The sequence below is a fragment of the Neopelma chrysocephalum genome, unplaced genomic scaffold (assembly GCF_003984885.1).
Source record: "Neopelma chrysocephalum unplaced genomic scaffold, ASM398488v2 Primary Assembly neopelma1_226, whole genome shotgun sequence".
Taxonomy (NCBI): Eukaryota; Metazoa; Chordata; class Aves; order Passeriformes; family Pipridae; genus Neopelma; species Neopelma chrysocephalum.
Window position 1 is genome coordinate 810,419 of NW_020897888.1, and position 19,655 is coordinate 830,073.

Consider the following 19,655-nt stretch of genomic DNA (forward strand, 5'->3'; position numbering starts at 1 on the left):
CACGGTGATAAACTGATCCCAGCTGTTCTAACAAGGACACACAGCCATGGGCAGGGCCCAGCTGAGCCATGGGCAGGTCAGGACCCACAGCCTGCTGGAGTCTCAGCCCGACACCCACAGAGCCCAGGCCTTCTGCTGGTGGGACAGTGTTGCCTCCACTAAGGCACTCAGGAACATCAACCCCTTTATCGCAGACACAAAGGAAGATGATGAGATGGTGAGATGTGATGACATGACATGACATGACGACGAGATGAGATGGACCCTCTGGAGGGGCACGGACCACACTTCTGACTTTGGATGCTCAGTTTTCCTTTTCTCTCCAAGACCATCTCCACATGAGCCCACAGACAGACGCTGAGCAGATGGGGTCCTGCAGAGCCCTGCATGCCTGCACACCTGGAGACAAGTAAGAGCCTGGCACTCCTGGCAGGGACCTGCTGGGCTGTTGGTGACCGAGGTCATACCCAGAATGGCTCGGAGCACCCTGACACCAGGTGCCTGCAGCTGAGCACCAACAGTCTGGCACTGGGGAGCTCTTCCAGAGCCGGGCTGGCTCTCATGGCCCACATTCCAGTGGGATGGAGCTGTGTCTGTAATAGGCAGCAATGTGAGAAGGCAGACAGGCATGGCTGAGGCTTCTGTAGGCTGATCCCATCAGGTGTCCACAAGAGCAGAGCTCCTCTGGAAACCTCACAAAGTGCCTGTCTGCACGTTGGGGGCCAGTCCCATGGGAGGCCAGACCCCAGTTCTTTGGTGCCAGTCCTGTAGGCAGGAGCACAGGGGCCCCAGCACAATTTATACCTCCTGGGCTCTGAAGCACAGCCAGGCTCCTACACCCACAGGAGCAGGAGCAGGGCAGTGAGCCCCAAGACAAGGGTGAGGATGATGAAGGTGATGGCTGCAGCCCACAGAGAAGGCATGTGCCCCTTCACCCTGGTGGGAGCCTCTGCCGGGATCATGTTGGTGAGGTTCAGCATGTACCCCAGTGTCCAGCCAATGTCAGCACTCCCTGCCTGCCCAGGGAGAGAGGGAACAGAGTGTTAGCCCTGCAGGAAAGCCACTGATATCACAGGGCCACCTATTTCTGCTCAGCCCAAGCGGGGTGCAGCAGCTGCCCCCACACCGGTGCCACACCAGGACAGGGACAGGCAGGGTTCTCTGGACCATAGCTACCCCTGAACCCCAACACAGGGGCTGGATCTCCCCCAGTGCTACCTCTGCTCCCCCCCACAGGCTGAGAGTGCTGCCTACCTTCATCTGGAAGAAGATGTTTTTCCAGCTGGTCTCATTGAACTTGTAGGCGTCGAGGAGGAGTGTGAGGATGTAGTTGGCATTGGCACAGTACTTAGGCAGTCGCTTGGGATTCTCTTTAGGGTAGCTGGAAGACAGCTGGGGTGGGGAATTTGGGGATGAAGGGAAGTTGTCCACAGGCAATTTCTGTGCAGGGACAACGCCCTGACAAGTGCTGCATGAGCGGCAGTGGCTCCACGGTCACCAGCATCCAGAAAAAGACTTCTGGACCAGGCAGTGATTTTGGACCTCTCTACACGGGGCAACTCCTTTGGGGAGGATTTACATTCCACATGGAAACAGAGCTCCTCCTGCCCCAGATTCTCCCATCTCTCTGCCCCATGGTGGTGCCACATCTCTGGGTCTTATCCATCCCCATTTTTTGCCCAGAGATGTTGTGGCTGCCTCATCCCTGGAAGTGTTCAAGGCTTGGTTGGATGGGGCTTGTAGCAACCTGGGCTAGTGGAAGGTGTCCCTGCTCATGTCAGAGGGATGGAAAAAGATGAGATTGAAGGTCCTGCCAACCAAACCAGTCTGGGATTATACGATTCTATGGTTTGACTTCTCTCCAGAGTGGTGCCAGCAGCCGTCTCTGCTCTCACCATCCTCCCGTGCCACAGATCCACCTCCATCCCCATTCCCACCTCCAATCCCAGCTCCTGTGCTGCCCTTGCCTGCCCTGGTGCATGAACATCCTTGAGTGGATGCTGGACAGTCCCGGCTCCACACAGAGCGGGGGTGGCTCAGCTGTGTAGGGCACAGCTCAGAACTGGGGAGCCTTTCCCTGGACGGGTCCCTGCTCCTCTCCCCCCACCCCAGAACCCCTTTGCTTGTGAAATTCCCACACAGCCTCTGTCATGGGGAGCTTACATCTTCCCAGCTCCTTGTGCAGAGCTGCTCAATGGCCTCCCTGGCTGTGGCCAGCGGCTGCCCCTCCGTCAGGTTGAGGAACTTGAAGTTGTAGTAAAAGGCAGAGAAGGCCTGAAAGGAAGAGGCAGAAATGCTGGTGAGCCACAGTGGGGAACCCCCAGCAGCTGCCCCCGTCTCCCCTGGATCAGGAGGTGGGGTTGGTCCTTCGGAGGATTTGCCCCACCCGGGGTAGTCCCAGGGCAGTGCTGTCCCTGTCCAGCAGAGGATGGGCTGGGAGGTCAGTGCCTGCTGGTGACAGCAAAGCGACAGCCAGCAAAGGCAGAGCCTTGCCTGAAGGCTGCTAAACTCCTGGGTTTTTACAAAAAACTTGGGTTTTGACAAACACCTGTTTTATTAACACATCCCTGGAAGTGTTTAAGGCCAGGTTGGACGGGGCCCTGAGCAACCTTATATAATGGGTTGGGGTGTGGAACGAGATGATCCCTTCCAACCCAAACTGTTTTGAGGCTCTGTGATTATTAACACGGTCCCATTTGGAGATTTGGCTGAAAAACCAGGCAGTGGCAATCTTTGGCATGTCCAGGGACACTGCAGGGAGGTGACAGTGCCCTTGGGCACTCGGGGACACCACAGCGCTCAGGGCCATGCCCTGCCCTGGGGCGGGAGGGCGGATCTGCCTTACAATGAACTGCCCTCGGAGCGGGGGCTGGTAGACGCCGTCGAAGGTGCAGTCCCGGCTCTGGCCGCACGCCGAGAAGTTGAACAGCTCCCTGACGGCTGCCAGGCACCCGCTGGCATTGCCCCTGCCCTCCAGGGTCACCGTGCTGTCACCGAGGGGCAGGCGGGCGTCGCTCCGGTCGGTGCAGGGGCTGTCTCGGAAGGCGGACAGACGGACCGTTTCATTGTAGCCCTTTGGGTAGCAGGGGTGATAGACCCGTGTGCTGGGGGCCGACGCCTGGGGACAGCAAAACACAGGCTGCAGCCTCCTCCAGACCCTCCTGGCAGGCAGGCCGGGGCCAGGACTCACCCAGAATCCCCCCGAGGCCACGGGCACCGGCATCTCCCACCTCCTCAGCAGGAAAGATCCTCCTGCTGTTCAATCCTGGTCTTGTTTGGCTGTCTTTGTCCCAGCCTGGGCCCAGCACTAATTCTTACTCTGCTTTGTCTCATCCCCTCTTCCACTGAGGGAGACCTGTTTCAGAGTCCCAAAGTGTCTCTCCCCTGGCCAGCACGATCATTTTTGGGGCATGCAAAGCCCTCTACACCCCAGCTCTAGCTCTCTGGCTCTAGCTCCAGTCCCAGCCAGGGGCAGCACCTGGGACCTTCCTGGCTGTACAGCAGGAGCAAACCCCTCTGGATCACCAAGGCTGCTCTCCTGGCAAAGTGCAGCTCCATGAAGACACATTTCACCTCTGACCTTCGAAAAAATGGTCCAATAAAGGTCTTCAGTTCACTTTTCTCAGGTTCTTGCAGTCACAGAGTAGCTGAGTTTCAGGGGGAGCTATAGGGTCCCTGTGCCAATCCCCTCCTTAAAGCATGACCAACTAGAGCAGGTCACTCAGAGCCTTGTCCCATCAAGTTCCGAGTAGAGTATCTGAGTATCTCCAAGGATGGCAACTCCACACACTTCTGGGTTCTATTCTGATATCTGACCATTCTTATTGGGGCAAACTTTTCTCTTCCATCTGGTTTGAAACTCAGATGTTCCAGCTTGTGCCTGTTGCCTCTTGTCCTGGCACTTTGCACCTCTGAGAAGAGCCTGGTCCCACATTTTTGTGCACCCTGTGTACAGCCAGAAGATCTCTCCTGAAGTGCCCTTTTGACTTCCCTCATCCCTGGAAGTGTTCAAGACCAGGTTGGATGGGACTTGGAATAACCTGGGCTAGTGGAAGGTGTCCCTGCCCATGGCAGGGAGGTTGGAACAAAATGGTCTTTAAGGTCCATTCCAGGGATGTGATTCTACGATTCCTGTGCTCCTCTCCACATTTGCCCTGCCATGCTCCAAGGAGCCTGTACTCACTCTCAGTCCTTGCTGATACCTCTCTGAAAGAGCCTTGCCAGCTCTTATTTTATGCATTAACAATCTGTGGTTGGCATCATGAGACCAGAGGCCAATTACCCCTCAGTTCCCTCTCACCGCAATTAATTCCTTCGCCAGCCGCTTCAGCATCTCGTTCTGCCCGTAGCAGAGGTAGCTGTGGGTGTAGATGTTGTAGTTGTACCCATACAGGGTGAACTTGGAGGCTTCATTCTGGTTTAGCACTGAACCTTCGGGCATAAAGCTGATTTGAGTGGATGCTCCTCCAAGATCCAGTGCCCCAAAAATGTTGGCCGCCTCTGGACGGAGCCACATGTGTGCTTTGGGAGAGAACTGCCAAGGAGAGACAGGAAAGGAAGAGGAGCAGTACATGGCTGGGCTTACTTGCTCTCAGCAGAATTCTCATCCCATTGAACTCAACAGGATTCTGTTGCTAAATTCAATGGATATTCGGTTATTACTGTACGTGAGGCCCCACCAGCTCCCTGCCCAGCCAGCCCGGTCCTTTACCAGAGAGATGGAACTGTCTGATGGTCAGGGTGTGCCAGCATTCTGTGGGCTCACCTGGCTCTGACTCACCAGTCCCCAGACCAAAGTGCTGGTGGGCACCTGGGGCCCTGCCCTTCCCAAGGCCCAGGCTGCAGAGGGCTGGTGCAAGGGGAAGGATGTTCTGTCTCCCACAGCTCACACAGGAGCCCAATGGTGCCAGCACCTCACTGAGCTGTGGCAGGGCTGGGATAGAGGGTGGCAGGACAGAGTTTTGGTCCAAGCTGCCTTCAGACTGGCACATTGAACCAAAGCTGGTGTCTTCCAGTGCCACAGGGAGATGGAGCTTCCCAGGGTGGCGAGACAAAGCCCAGCAGGAGCAAATGGTCCCCACTGGGCTGTGCAGCCACCCTCGCTGTCCCCGAGAGACCCTCTGTCCACACAGTGTGGAGATTGCCCTGAGCTCTTAACAGACACCCCCATTCCTGAGTTCTCCCCCATTCACTGTGGACAACCAGAGGATAAGTGCCTCCTTCCCCTGGGACCACCCCAAAAGCCTCTAACCCTGACATCTCCTGCGCTAAGCAAGCTTCAGGAAAATCAGAAAAGCTTTATTAGCAGAGGAGTGGGTGCTCGACCCTGCTCCCACCTTAGTGAAGGAGTCCAGCAGGTAGTTGATGGTGATCCAGCCATAAGCCCCCTCCTCCTCTCCCGTGAGGATTCGGGCCCCTTTGAAATCCACAGGGTACTCTTGCATGGTTTTGGTGACTTCAGCCAGGACTTGATCTGCTGCTGAACTGTTCTGTTCCCTAGGAAGGACTTAAAGGTCAGGACACATACCCAGCTAAAACCAATACTACAGAGGAAATCTCAAAGTTCCACATACTCTCAGCCCTTGCAACAAGCAGTCTTTATGAAAGGAAATTTCCTGCTGTGTGAAGCTGCTCATAGGGTGTAAATCCCAACTGTCTAGGCTTGGCATCACACATCTAGGAGCAAGAGCAACCTCATCCCTCCAGTGCAACTTGATCCCAGTGACACAGAGGTTTCCCAGGACACCCTTCCCTGCCTAAGTATCATCACAGTGCTGGGGGACAGAGAGGGTTGTGCTGCAAGACCCAGATTTGAATGTCACCCACTGACTGCACCCAAGGCAGGGCTGGTTGCTGAGCTCCAGGGGGTGTTTCAGGAAGGTTTCAGCCTGGTTTCAGACCTCTGAGTGGGGAAGATATCTCAGGGCTCGCTCTCTGAAGCGAGTAACCCTCAGGCTATGGCCCAGCTCCTTCCCAGGGACAGGGTCTGACTGCCAGGGCACAGGAATAATGTGGGATATCTGCAGCCGTAAAACCAAGAGCCATGAAATGAAGGTTGATATTTGAAGAGAGCTAATACGGGCTGGTGAAAGGTAACAGCAGGTCCTGCAGCACCTCATTGCCTCTGACCCCTGTTCCCCCACCAGCACCCATCCACCTGGGCAGGTGGCACTTCCCCTGGTGGCATCTCAACCCCCTTGTGCTCAAGGAATCATGAAGAGCAAACAGAGCTCTGAGAAGCATTTCTTGCTTGGAACTGGGCATGCAGCACCATCCCAGGATGTGGGCCCCTCTGAGCAGTCTCTCTGCCCCAGAGGCAATGGCTCAGGACAGCTCAGTCACACCCCTGTCCCCACAGGGCTGCCTTCTCCCCTTCTCCCCATTCACCCATCCCTTGCTCATGGCAGAGTGGGATCTGGGATCCTGCCCCCACGCAGGACACTGTGTCCTGGCAGTGGCTGTTTGCAGCTCTGTCACTGCTGTCACCCCCGTGCCCCACAGCAGTACCTCAATAGCCTCATGCCAGCTGTTGCTCCAAGATAAGCTGGGACATCCCTCTGTTTTGCAGCAGGAACAACCTTCAGGGCTTTATCCAGGCATTCCCTTAGGGAATCACCGGCTTTAGAGGGATCGGAGGCATAGCTTGATATGCCGGGCCCTGGAAGAGAGTCAGGCTGGGACAGGCTGGTCGGAACAGCTCGGGAAGGGGATGAGGGAGGGCTCAGGGCAGTGAGGTCTGTCGCCTCTTAGCAACAGAGGTGCTTTTCCAGGGTCCCCTGGAGACCTGATTGACCCACGTTTATTTCCTCTCCTATGTATTCCCGACATCTCCCACGCTTTCAGTGTCCCCAGCTCTATGGGTGACAACTTTCTCAGCCAGGACAGCAGCTGGGGGCATTCCAAGGTAGAGGAATGAAAATTCATTCACCACCCAGGTGTTTCAGTCCCACCCAGTGTGTGGGCACCAGGCCCAGGGGTCAGGGACACCCTGCCTGCAGCCAGGGCTCCCCCCCGTGCCTGCAGTGCCAGCCCGATGGACAGAGCTGCCTAAGAGGGAGAGCCAGGTCATCCCACCCACCACTCGAACACACAGGGCAGCACAGAGCCCAGGGCAGGGGGATACTGACCCTGGACATCACAGGACAAGGTCTGGCTGACCACACCAGTGTCGTTCTCCTTGTCTGAATCCCACTCGTAGACAAACAGAGAGGTGTGGGACGAGCCCGCATCAAACACCATCCCATACTGCAGGGGAAAATCAAGACATCATGGTAGTGGAGGAGCAGCAGCAGCCTGCCCCTGACCCCACTATGGCCCTGCCAGGGTGGTGGGGCCAGAATATGCCCCAAAACCCATCTCTCTGAGGCACAGCCGTGGCAGAGCAGAGTGGTGACCTCAGCACAGGCATTTCTCACGGCAGCTGAGGGACTTTGTCATTCCCTCTCCTGAGGTCTGTGCAGCAATGCCAGCTCACACAAACATTTCCTTCATTGTTTCCTCATGCTTTTTCATTTTCCTTCATGGTCACATACCTTTTGTGTCTACACTGGCCCCACCTTGGGGCCAGCAATTCACCAACTCCAGTGCTCTCTGCAACCCCACGGCTGCACCCAGCCTGGGCAGGGACTGGCAGGGCCATACCAGCCCAGTCCAGGAGCCCCCTGCCTGTCCCCCATAAAGCCCTCCACCTCACCCTAAAACCCTGCCATCCCTCTTCCAGCAGCTGGGGTGGGATGCCAAGCTGCAGGGGATGACAGATCCTTGTGCCATGGTGTGAGCAGGTCGGGACAGGCTGGTGGGAGCTGGCAGGAACAAAGGGCCTGTGGAGCTCTATCACCCTGCCCTGGGAGAGCAGAGGGAGCAGGTCAGGGCTCTGCCCTACCTATCTGCCCAAAGGTAATCTCCAAACACAGCCTCTGGTGGCTCATTCCAGAGGAGGCTTCTCCCTTTGACTTTGAGGTGGCCAGGCTGTGTTTCTTCTGCACTCTGAGGTGGGAACAAAACACCCCCCCCGCTACTCTAAGGCAGTTCCTGGTGGCCCCCCTTCCCCTGGAGATGAGCTGTTGCCTCTGAGCACCTGCCCAAGGTGACAGGTCTCTCCAGTGGTGCTCAGGGACCTTCTTTTGGGCTCACCTTGACCGTGGGTGGCAGTGTCACATCTTCAACCTTCACCAGGCTGAGAACAAGGGCGATGACGGAGAGTGCCACCAGTGCCCCAATGATGGCACTGGTGAAGGGCTTCTTGTCAGCCACCATTTGGGTGAAGGCTCCTGTGAACCCAAACACAGGAGAAAGGTGATTGGACATCTGGGAACATGCTGTCAGTGAGATCCTCCCCAAAACGTGACACTGTCTCGAGCTGTGCCACTCAGAAATCCTGGTGGATAGTTGGATCTTTTCCTGGGAAAAGCAATATTAGGGTAAAATAGGAGGAGCAAAGGAGAGAGGGATTGGTTGCCCAGTAGCCTGGGATGGCTGTGATGGGATCATGACAATCTTCCACATCCAGCACCCACTCCTGCTCAGCTCCCTCCTACTGGGAAGGATCAGGTCTGGGAGGAACAAGAGAAACACTGCAAGGAACAGAGGAGAGCATGGGGAAATGGAAAAAACCCTCAGTGGGAGGGTAGGGGAGAGTGGTTGGTTGCATTTGACAAGCTGTCAGTAAGGTCAGCTCACCTGTGGCACTCCCGGCCCCACACCCAGATGTGTGTCCCAGTGGGATCGCTCAGGGCTGGCTCAGTCCTTGTCGTGTCTCTGTTCTCCTTGGAGGGCAGCAAACCCACTTGGACTTGCCTTTTATATCCTTTGGAAGTGGATACTGCTGGAAAATCTTTCCCTCTTTATCTTCTCCCAGAGATCATCAGCCTTAGGCAAAACTCTCTAACATCTGTTCTCCCTTTGTCTTGCAGTTGTATTCATGGCCCAGCCTGGCATCTTCCTTCTCTTCAGCCTGTTAGTCCCTCCTCCTCATTTGAATGGAATCACATGAAGGACACATCTCTCCTTTTAACCCTTGTCCCTCTACCTCTCTGTGCTGTCACAACCCAACCAACCCCCCCATTTGTGTTCTCTCTTTGCTTTCACCAGCCTTAACCTTCCCATTATGAGTCTCTATGAGGTCTGTAAGAGATGGCAGTGATTTTTCCAGTATCCAATGCCCTGGAGTCTCACACAGAGTGGTAGGTGCCTTGATAATAAGTTTTATTAGAATGAGATCACATCAGAGGGGGAGGATGGCCCTATGGGAGTGGTCTCAGCAACACTGGCTGGGCTTTGCCAGGGGACACAGGAGAGGCCCAAATGACACTTTCATAGCCCAGCTGGGACTGTGGTCACCCCTTCCCTGTGTGTGACCCAGCCTTGTGCTGCTCCTGGGCTGGGGGTCCCTACAGGGGAGCTGAGGGAGTGGGGACGTCCCCAGCTCTGCCAGGAGCCTCCCATTGCTCTGGGCAGGTTGGAGGCTCAACAGGGCAGGCAGGGGGTCCCTTGGGCAGGGTGTCCCACGGGCAGGGTGTCCCACAGGCAGGGAGTCTCACAGGCAGGGAATCCCTCAGGCAGGGAATCCCTCAGGCAGGGAATCCCACCCCAGCCCAGATCCCAGCACCCTGCCCTGGGAGCGGAAGGGCTGGGGAGCAAAGGTCTGCTCTGTCTGGGCCACACAGCCAAGCTGCTTCCTGCTGACTGAGCCCCTGATAAGAGGCTGGCAGGGCTATCACAAGGGCAATCTCCTGGAAAGACCCAGTTCCAGCTGCCTGGGCTGAGCTGAGTCACACAGGGCAGTGCCAGGGGCGGAATGCTGTGCTGGGGAGCCCTCACTGTGCCTGACCCTCCCAACTGTGCCTGACCCTCCCAACTGTGCCTGACCTTCCCAGGCACCTTCCCGGTGCTTCCAGAGGGCTGGCCATGGGCCATGTGCTCTGACAGTGCCACGCTGTGCCATGGGGGTGCAGCAGTCCCGGGGTGCTCCCTGTCCCTCACCGAGCTGGGGGCTGTGCCAGACCCTGCTGTTGGCCAGTCCCAGACCTCCAGGCCAGTCCCTCTTGCTTTTGCCCCAAATCTGGGCTCTTTCACCCTGTGTGCAAGAAGCTGATCCACTCATAGAGTTGGTTTTATTTCATACCTACGCAAAGATGGGTGCTGGGTGGTGACTCCACAAAGCTGGCTCACCTTCAGCATGCCAGGTGCCCAGTTTTATACATTCAGATCAGTAGAAACCAGCATTTCCCTCTAGGTCATGACCTAAAGCTGCAGCCAGTGGCTTTGCATTCTCTCCTTTCCATTTAAGGATACCTTGTACACTTATTTTACTACTCATGCTCTGTGGGGAAGGGGCTTATGTGAGTAAGGGGTGATCACAGCCTGTGGACAGGGATTTTACAATGCTGATGAGCACAAAGATCATACAAAGCTGGTTTTTGACTTTGTCATTTGGTTTATAGTGTCCTCCTGCTCTGTGCTTCTCAGGTCATGGCTCTCAGTTCCTGCAGGTTTGGTTATTCCCTCGTCTTTCATAAGTTCTTTTGTTTGTCCTGTCCTGTACTTCAGTGAATTTTTAACCTTCTCATTGTACTTCATTTCAAGAAGTCCCCACTTTGAGACTTAGGGATATGTCCATAGTACATTTCCCATAAGTCTCACCCTAGTTTTGGAAAAGCATAGTTGACTCTTACCTGAAAGAACAAAATCAACATATACTCTTTCATTTTGTGATATGATGGTGCATCCATACAGTGTTTACAGGCTCATGGCACTTCCTTTCAACATCCCCATGGCAATCTCCTTTGGGGTGGCTCCTGGACTGGTGGCATGGATGTCTGGAGCCCAGAAGGTGCCACCACTCCTGCATTCCCATCTCCAAACAACACATAACCTTTGGATTCACATGGATTCAGTGGAAGGGGGTGATGAGTGTCCACTACCTTCCCTGCTCTGGAAAAGCCCCGTTGACTGCACAGGGCTGTTCTGAGCATGGGGGTCTCATCTCCACCCAGGACAGAGAGGCACCAAACAGCCCCAGTCCTTGTGTGGCACTGCCAGTGCACCCAGACCTGACTAAACCCTCCAGCTCCAAATCCAAACATGGGATGAACAACTCTTCACTTGACTTTTCCTGATCCTTCTTATAGTAAAGAAACAGACCCAGAGGTTTTGTTGGGGGGCTGTTCCCCCTCTTGCCCACGCTGGCCCCACGTGCAGCCCTGCATCTCTGCCAGATGATGCTGCCCTGGCTGGCCTCTGGCAGGGTGAGGACACTCTGGCTCTGTGATACACCCAGCCCTCAGTTTTCTTCAGATAATCGCACCCAAAGGGGTTTCTCTGCTGAAACGCCGACTCTCAGGGTGATGTGGTGTCCGAGCACTGCAGGACCTGGAAGGGCCTGGGTGCCTGGCCCCCAGGGGCACTTGTTCTCACGTGGCTCCCCTTGGGTCCTTGGGGCCCATCAGCCCCAGCTCTGTTTGCCTTCAGGGCTGTGCTCTGCTGAGAGTGAAATGTGATATTTGCTCGTCATTGAAAAAGGGACCAAATGTCTCATTCTGACTTCAGATAGACAAATCTGCTGTGGAGAAGGGTGGCTAGAGTACACACACACCCCTGTTTGATCTGCTTTTGACATGTATTTGTTTGTCTGTGGCTTTTGAAGTGACTCTGAGACCCAGAAGGGAGTTGCCAGGCTGGTGCAGGGACTCAGTGGGGCTCGAGCCCAGCCATCACTGCCAGTCACTGGGATGAGTGGTGTTTGTGAAATGAGATCACCCCCATCACTAACATCTTCCTGGTGCCTTCTGAAAGGAAACCACCCTGACTCAGGTCAAAAGGGAGTCTTTCATTTCCCCACCACTCAATTTCTGCACCATGAGGTCACCCCATTCCTGGGGGTGGGAGGTTCAGGCAGTGGCTCAGTGCACATCCCATGTCTGCAAGTGAGCTGCACCACTTGCTTCTGCCCCACATCCCCCTTCCAGACATACCCTTGGTCTTGCTGTGACTTGTCCCAGCAGGAACCAGCTGCAGCCCTACCTTCCAGTCTGATTCCAGCAAAACTGGTGGAGTTGGGGCCATTTAAAGCTCCCTTTTGGGTGCCCACACCTGCTGTTCCTGGCTGGCAAATAGCACACCAAACCTTCCCTCCTTCCAGCTGCCTTTTCCAGTGTGTATCCTGATTAAACATGGCCTGACTGTCCTGACTGTGACTGTCCTGGTGCTGTCTCCCAGCTGAGGGTGTTCTGGGTCAGGGACCTGTGCCTGGAGCCAGCCCCTGTGCCACCCATGGGCACCCCAGTCCATTCCCCTTCCCTGTGCACAGCTACAGCACAGCAGGGCCGGGGCTGGGAGTAGGTCCATCCTCCACAGTGCTCAGATGGGACTTAGCACAGCACCTGCCTCCCTGTGAGAGCCCCAAAATTAATGATATCAATGGATTTGGACACTGGCAGTGGCTGAGCCGTGCAGGGCAGGGTGCCAGGGCAGGGTGCCTGGGCAGGGCCCCAGCTCCCTGCTGGGGGGATGTGCTGCCCAGCACTGCCATGATGGGCTCCCTGTCTGCTGGGATGCACAGGGATGCTCCAGGAGGTTGGGGCTCCAGGAGGTTGGGGCTCTTACTCCCTCACCAGCTGTGTTGCCTGGGGGTGAGAGCATCAAGGTCAGGGTGTCTGGGATCTGGCTCACAAGAGCCCCAGGTGAGGGCTCTCCTCTGGCTCTGGACATCCTGAAGGGTTTTTCTTCCTGAGCACAGGGAAAGCAGGATGAAGCACCCTCAGGGCACGATTTGCCTTTCCACTAATGTCACAGTGAATGCTTGGGGACAGCATGGGAGGGAGGCTGAGGTGAGCAGCAGCTCTGGAGATGATTGATTGCCTCCAACACAATCAATGGGGCCCCAAGAAAACAAGGCAGAAGGTGAAAGGGTGATGTGATGGAGGTGTCTGTCCCTTAGTAAACACTGGAGAGTATTTACAGGAGGCCATGAAACCTCTGGATATGAGAGGTCTGCTTTGAACTTCCAAACTGGTCTGGAGAAGGGCAGCTGGGGCCGTGGTGGAGGCAGCTGCCCTGCCACAGTGCTGGGTGTGGGTAGCAGATGTCCCCTGTCACCTCACTCCCTGTATCTCATGTCACCAGGCTGTGCCCCTCTGTAGCACCTTTCCCCTCAAAGTCTCAGTAAAGCTTCTGGGAAGCTTCTCCAGGGTCCCTCCCTTCCTTCAGCCTTTTCTCCTCCTCATGCCCCTGCTGCCCTGGTTGCTCTGCTCTGGGCTTTCAGCACTCGCTCCACACTTCTCACATCTTTCCAAGAGCTGTGACTGAACATGGACCTGCACTTTCATCTGCAGCCTTGCCATCATGGATGAGATCCTGGGAACAGCTGTCCTGAAACTGGGGGCTGCAGCAGCTCAGGGCACCTCGGTGATGTTTGCTGTGGCACACATTGGCCATTAGCCAAGGGCACCCAAAGGCCCCTCTGGGGCTCAGCTGCTGGCCTCGCCACTCCTTCCTCTCCAGCGAGGCTGTCACATGCTGGTGAGGGATGCCAGACTGTGGGAGCCTGGTTTCTTGGCAAATCTGGGTGAAACACTCATCTCTCCATTTCCTAGGTGCTCTCCAAGAACTCTGTGACTGCTTGTCCCAACGTTCCCAACAGCCAGAAGCTGAGATGATGTTAGACACAGGGGTGGGACACAGCCCCTACACAAAAGACCAAAACAAAACAAAGCTAAATTAGGAGGATTCAGGAAGAGCTGGAAAGCTGGCTTGCAGGCAGGTCCACGGCTCTGAGGGGAGCACACATGGGGCATCCCTGGCAGGGGTGACCCACAGCTCCTCTCTCCACTGGCAGGGCAGAGTGATTCTTGGCAGGGCTGCCAGGCTCCGTTTTCCCAGCAGGACTGATCTGGCACAGGCAGCCAAGGCCCTCACCCTAGTGAAGGGAACTGGTCTGTGTGTGAGATGACCAGACCACCCTGGTATCACCTCCCAGACCACAATTTGGAGTCAGCACACGGAGCTCAGGTAATGCTGGGGCAGGAACTGACCAAGGACCTGCTCTGCTGCAAATGTTGCTTTTGCCACCTCAAGATGCCATCCAGGCTCTCCCTGGACACCGAGACAGCCCAGCTTTGGGAACCAGGTGGGGTTTGGGTTCCCACTGCTGTTTGGGAGTGCTGAATAACAAAGCAGCAAGGGGCTGAGAGCACTGGCTGGCACATGAGGTTTGCAGGGGCTTGTAAGACTTGGTTTTACTTTTGGAGCAGTTCCAGCTCTCTCCACACAACAGAACTGTGCCAGAGACACAGCCCACCTCCAGCTCCCAGGGCTCAGCCACCAAGCCACAGCCAACTGTGTCACCCAGCCTGGTATCTGCACATCCCCCAGCACCAGTTCATCTGTGCTGGACACACATCACCCCCCAGCCACGGCCTTTGCTTGTTCAACCACACCACCCTCCTCTCCTCTCGGACACCCTCGTGGGTGGGCAACTGTTCTGCTCAGAGCCCTGTCCTCACACAGAGTCACAGAATCACTGAGCTTGGGAAAGATCTCTGAGATCATCAAATCCAAGCTGTGACCAATTCCCACCTTGTCCCCCAGCCCAGAGCACTGAGTTGTTCCTTGGGCACCTCCAGGGACGGGGACTCCACTGCCTCCCTGGGCAGCCCCTGCCAATGTTTAATCACCCTTTCTGTGAAGAAATTCCTCCTGATGCCCAACCTAAATCTCCCCTGGCACAACTTGAGGTCGTTTCCTCTCATCCTGTCCCTTGTTCCCTGGGAGCAGAGCCTGACACCCCCCCCCCAGATGCACCCTTCTGTCAGGGAAGTCCTCATGGGCCTTACCCTCCAGACCCTTCACCAGCTTCATTGCCCTTCTCTGGACTCGCTCCTGCACCTCAATGTCAGGAAGAATTGAGGGGCCCAGAACTGGACACAGAACACAAGGTGTGGTGTGGCCTCTGTTCCCATGAGCTTGGGAAAGGCGGGACACTGCTCAAAGCACAACCTCAGGGTCCTTCCAGGAAGCAGCTCCAGCTCCTGACCAGAGCCACCCACCACACCGGGAGGTTAAAGCCACCACTGCACTGAGGAGGTCACAGTCCCCACGCACTTCCCATGTCTAGATGCAGGGAGGGATGGAGGTCCCTTGGACCACCCATTCCCAGGTGTGTCCTTTGGAAGCCCTCTGGATGCTCAGGTCATGCTGGACCTCTGTTCTCCTAGTGCATGGAGCCCATCTGTGCTGTCCCAGGCAGGCTCTGCTCTGGAGATGCCACAGGGACACGGCAGCACTGGCTTTTCTCCTGCCAGTGTTCCCATCCCATATTTCAGTTGTCTCTCCAAGAGCTGCTTCTGTTCCCACAGGAGCTGGGACACACAGAGCAGGGTGGTACTGCTGGTACTGCCCCTCTGCCAGGGGGTGCTGGTTTGGCTCCCAGGCTGGGCTGTGCAGAGGTTTCTTCCGCACCAGCCCAGGGGTTTGGAGGGGCTCAGGGCTGGGGTCCACAGGACCAGCCCAGGGAAGCTGTGCTGCTCCCCAGCGTGTCCACATGGCCAGAGCTCTGGGCTGGGAGCTGAGGCACTGACACGTGCTCTTGGGTTTGGGAAAGGCTCACTGGCAGCAATACCCAACGCACCCACCTCAGCACAAGAATAAATCTAGAGGGGAGATTTTCACCTTTGCTAGAGCATGTTCCAGCATGGAAGACTGTTGGTCTGAGACTTGAGGAGCCTCTGGCCTCATGCCAGGGAATGCCAAGGACCCCATGGCACGCACCAGGCAGGGCACGGGTGTCAGGGTCTGTCCCCTCCAGCCGTGCCAGCAGGTGGAGGATCCAGCAGGATTTCTCCAAGGTGGATGCTCCCAGAAGGAGTTCTGTGTGGTCACAGGCAGGTGTGTCAGAACTGCACACTGCTGGCTGCCAGGGCAACGGCCCCTGGAAGGTTTGTTTCAGGACTTGGTGGCCCTGGGCACTGTGGGTGACTCCTCTGCACCAGGCGCAAGTCCTGGCAGGGGACACGGCTGGTCCTGGCTGACAGCAATCCCCCCCTCCCCTGGCACCCGCATCAAGGCAGCACCCCAAGTGCCATTGTGTCACTCCTGTGTCCCCAGATGCCCTGGCAGGGTAATGCCTTACCTTGGAGGAGCAGAGCTGGGACAGGGCGACCGCTGGCTCTTCCCCAGGGCAGCTGCAAAATGCTGTAAGAGCTGCTTGCAGGGAAGCTGGGCAGCACAGGGGGAATGTGGCACTGTGCCCCCATGTCAGGCACCACGCCCTGCTGACAGGGCTGGTGTTAGTTTGGGGCTGATGGTCCTGCCGGGGTTGGGCAGCAGGAAACATCCCCGTGCCTGGGCAGCGTCGCAGCGAGGCTGAGGGATGTGTTCATCTGTTTGATCTTCTTTGGTTTTGATGAGCCCCTTCCTTAGTTTATTAATTAGCTGGTGGTTGGGAGCTGTGGGAGTGTCCAAAGGCACCGCTGGTCCCCAGGGCCACTCAGTGAGTGTCCCCTCCTGACTCAGAGCTTTGCTGCTCATCCTGCTCCTCTCGGTGTCCCCCACCAGCTGCAGCTCCTGTTCCTCAGCCCCGGCAGTGGACACTGTACCCCCCCAGCCCCAGCTCTGCTCCCCTCCCCCCTCCATGGCTCCCCCCCGGCCCCCCCCCCCCCCAGCCCCACAGCAGTGCCCCTGTGGCTGCTGTGACACAGCTCTTGTGATGGCAGGGGATGGGACACCCATGGCCTGCGCACTTGGGTGACTGGGCACATTGTGGGCACAACCACGTCACGGGGACACTGAGTGTGGGTGAACTCACACTGGTGTGAGGTGGAGGTGACAAGGAGCAGCTGGGCACCTCCTCCCAGGTGACATGTCCTTGGGCCAGGTGAGCAAATGGCTCCCAGTGGAGTGACCTGAGCACTTGGGGCCATTACGGCTCAGCCCTGGTGACACCGCGCCCTGGGAAACCACATTGCAAGGGGAAGGAGGAGGAGCTCCTGTGAGGCAGGTCCCTAAACCTAGGGCCCAGTGCCACCTCAGGGTGTGCAAGTATCACAGAATCACAGAGTATCCTGAGTTGCAAGGGACCCACAAGGATCATCCAGCCCAGCTCCTGGCCCTGCACAGACACCCCAACAATCCCACCCTGGCCCTCAGAGCGTTGTCCAAACTCTCCTGGAGCTCTGTCAGCCTTGGGGCTGTGCCCACTGCCCTGGGGAGCCTGGTCAGTGCCAACCACCCTCTGGGGGAAGAACCTTTTCCTGAGATCCAACCTGACCCTGCCCTGACACAGCTCCAGCCATTCCCTGGATCCTATCCCTGGTCACAGAGAGCAGAGATTGGAACTGCCCCTGCACTGCCCCTTGTGGGAATCTGCAAACCCCAATGAGTTTCCCCTCAGTCTCCTCTTCTCAAGGCTGAACAAGCCAAGTGATCTCAGATGCTCCTTGTATGGCCCCTCAAGGCCCTTCTCCGTCCTCAAGTCCCTCCTTTGGACACTCTCTAACAGCTTCACATCCTTCTCATATTACAGTGCCCAAACTGCCCCCCAGCACTTGAGGTGAGGCTGCCCCAGACCAGAGCAGAGCAGGACAATCCCCTCCCTCAACCAAGGGAGGACTGAGCAAAGGGGGGGTGGTGCTCCTGTCCTGTACCCACCCATGCCCTGGAGCCAGCCCAGGATGGGCCACCTGGAGTCACTGGAGACATGGAGCCAGGTGCTACCTGAATAGAGGCTAGTGGGAGCAGGTCACACTGAGCATCTAACACCCAGTATGGACCAGTCTGGGCTAAATATGTGTCAGTTTATGGATCCTGCTGGCCCGAGCTGCTGGTTGTCCCATCGCTGTTCCACGACAGCCGGGATGAGCCGGCAGCAGCACCAAGGGACAGCCTCTGGATGGGAACCTCCTCAGTTCCCACCCCCTTTCCAGAGAGAAGAGGAGCAGCCACTGGTCCCGTTGTCATCAGAGGATCTCTAGGGGAGATCAGCCCCACTGATACATCCCTCGTGCCCCTCGGGCCTCTGAGCTGACAGAGCAGTGACACAGCTGTTTATAGGGCAGTTCCTGTCCCTGACCCCACCTGCACGGACCCCAGGGCAGAGGGGAGAGAGGGGAGACTGAGGGGGCAGAGCTGGAGCTGGGCCAGAGAGGATTCCCCTCCAGCCCTGGCTGCCAGGAGATGTTCTGTCAGAGGGAACATCAGCAGAACACACAGGTCTGTGACACACGAGGTGGGAAGGAGCACAGGCTGCTGGGCTGAGGGTGAGGGGCTCATCAGCCATTCCGAACACCCTTGTGGTGGGAGCTGGACACCAGGGGTGCCAGGGTGTCCCTGGCACTGGGAGCTCCCTGTGACACTGGTATCTGACACCTTGATCCACACTTCCACATGGAATACTGAACTCCTCCTGCTCTCTGGGGTCTGAGCACAGTGTTTCACAGCAAAGCCAGGGTTCAGTGACATCCCCCTTCACAACTGGCATCAGCAGTGCACGCTCCTGCCCTTTGCCCTGTCCTCCCCAGCCTCCTACTTCCACACATAGGGAACTGAAGGGAAATACAAAAAACATCTGCTAAAAACCACACGTATCAGTGTTCTCTGCCTCACAGCACAGCCCCACAAAACTCTGAGAGAGCACTGAAGGGATGAGGTGCTCAGGGAAGTGAGGGGACAGATGGAAATCAATGAGCTTTGCTGCAGTGTGGCCTCAGGCAGGGCAGGGCAGAGGTCTGGGGGGTATGAAGGGATCTTCACCCACCCTCCAGGCAATTCCTGCTCTCAAAGCAGCAGTTTTAGGTACAACTGCTTTCTATGGAAAAAGTTTTAAATAAACCCCAATCCTTCAACGCACTTTTATTTTACAATAAAATAACTGGCACACCCAGCAGCGCTCGCAGGGCAGGACAACACGGGAGCTGGGGGGGCTGACACAGGAACGCGGCACAACAGCAGCTTTTGGGGGAATGTGGTGCTCTGTGGCACGGCAGCGAGCTGGGGCACCGACCAGCCTGTCACAGCCTGTCACAGCCTGTCGCAGCCTGTCACCAGCCTGTCGCAGCCTGTCACCAGCCTGTCGCCGCCCTCTGCACAGGGATAACGCCGGGGGAAGCCTGAGGCCCGGGCCCGTCCCCCCGGCCCCGCGGGGACCCTCAGTTCACACGGCAGGCCCGGATCATGAGCAGCTGGAGCAGGATGAAGACGGGCGACATGATGAGCCCGTACCAGAGCTCCCGCGTGTGCTCCACCAGCTTCTGGCACAGCAGCATCTCGAACACGAACTTGAGGCTGAGGATGGTGAGGATCCAGAAGAGCCGCAGCACCGCCAGGCGCTTCTCGCCGTCCTGGAACAGCCGCACGGACACGATGGTGGTGAAGTAGGTGCTGAGCCCGTCGGCGGCGAAGAAGGGCACGAACACGACCCACCAGGAGAGCGCGGCGGCCGCGCCGTCCACCTTGAGCACGAGCAGCACGGTAAAGGCGAGCAGGGCCAGCGCGTGCAGCAGCAGCTCGAACGTGGCGAAGCCCAACCACTGCACGAGCTCCCGCAGGGAGAACAGCATGGTCCGGGGGGCGCGGGGCAGAGCCGGGCAGCGGCACCGGCCCTGTCCGGGGGCACCGGGCCCGACCCGCCCGGGGCTCGGCCCGCCCGGCGCGGGCGGCGCGCG

At 57.1% G+C, this 19,655-nt stretch overlaps 2 protein-coding genes across 2 annotated transcripts; both read right to left on the bottom strand.

Annotated features, from left to right (window-relative positions):
• Positions 1-288: 288 nt before the first annotated feature.
• Positions 289-8,964, bottom strand: LOC113977337 (ectonucleoside triphosphate diphosphohydrolase 8-like). The gene is made up of 10 exons (XM_027703385.1): positions 8,891-8,964; positions 8,134-8,270; positions 7,128-7,245; positions 6,508-6,658; positions 5,337-5,496; positions 4,301-4,534; positions 2,846-3,118; positions 2,164-2,274; positions 1,255-1,392; positions 289-1,016 (listed from the first exon to the last, which is right to left on the bottom strand). Exons 2-10 carry the CDS (start codon positions 8,254-8,256, stop codon positions 834-836), a joined length of 1,491 nt encoding a protein of 496 aa, XP_027559186.1. The 5' UTR covers positions 8,257-8,270; positions 8,891-8,964; the 3' UTR covers positions 289-833.
• A 9,863-nt stretch (positions 8,965-18,827) lies between these two features.
• On the bottom strand, positions 18,828-19,633 carry TMEM203 (transmembrane protein 203). The gene is made up of 2 exons (XM_027703386.1): positions 19,061-19,633; positions 18,828-19,018 (listed from the first exon to the last, which is right to left on the bottom strand). The coding sequence occupies exon 1, from the start codon at positions 19,548-19,550 to the stop codon at positions 19,140-19,142; it is 411 nt and encodes a 136-aa protein (XP_027559187.1). The 5' UTR covers positions 19,551-19,633; the 3' UTR covers positions 18,828-19,018; positions 19,061-19,139.
• Between the last annotated feature and the right edge of the window lie 22 nt (positions 19,634-19,655).

Coding starts and splice junctions, on each gene's coding strand:
- LOC113977337 (XM_027703385.1), bottom strand. CDS start 8,256: ATGGTGGCTGACAAGAAGCCCTTCACCAGTGCCATCATTGGGGCACTG. Junction 7,246..8,133: donor CACTGCCACCCACGGTCAAG/GTGAGCCCAAAA, acceptor TTTCCCCTGCAG/TATGGGATGGTGTTTGATGC. Junction 6,659..7,127: donor CTTGTCCTGTGATGTCCAGG/GTCAGTATCCCC, acceptor ACTCTCTTCCAG/GGCCCGGCATATCAAGCTAT.
- TMEM203 (XM_027703386.1), bottom strand. CDS start 19,550: ATGCTGTTCTCCCTGCGGGAGCTCGTGCAGTGGTTGGGCTTCGCCACG.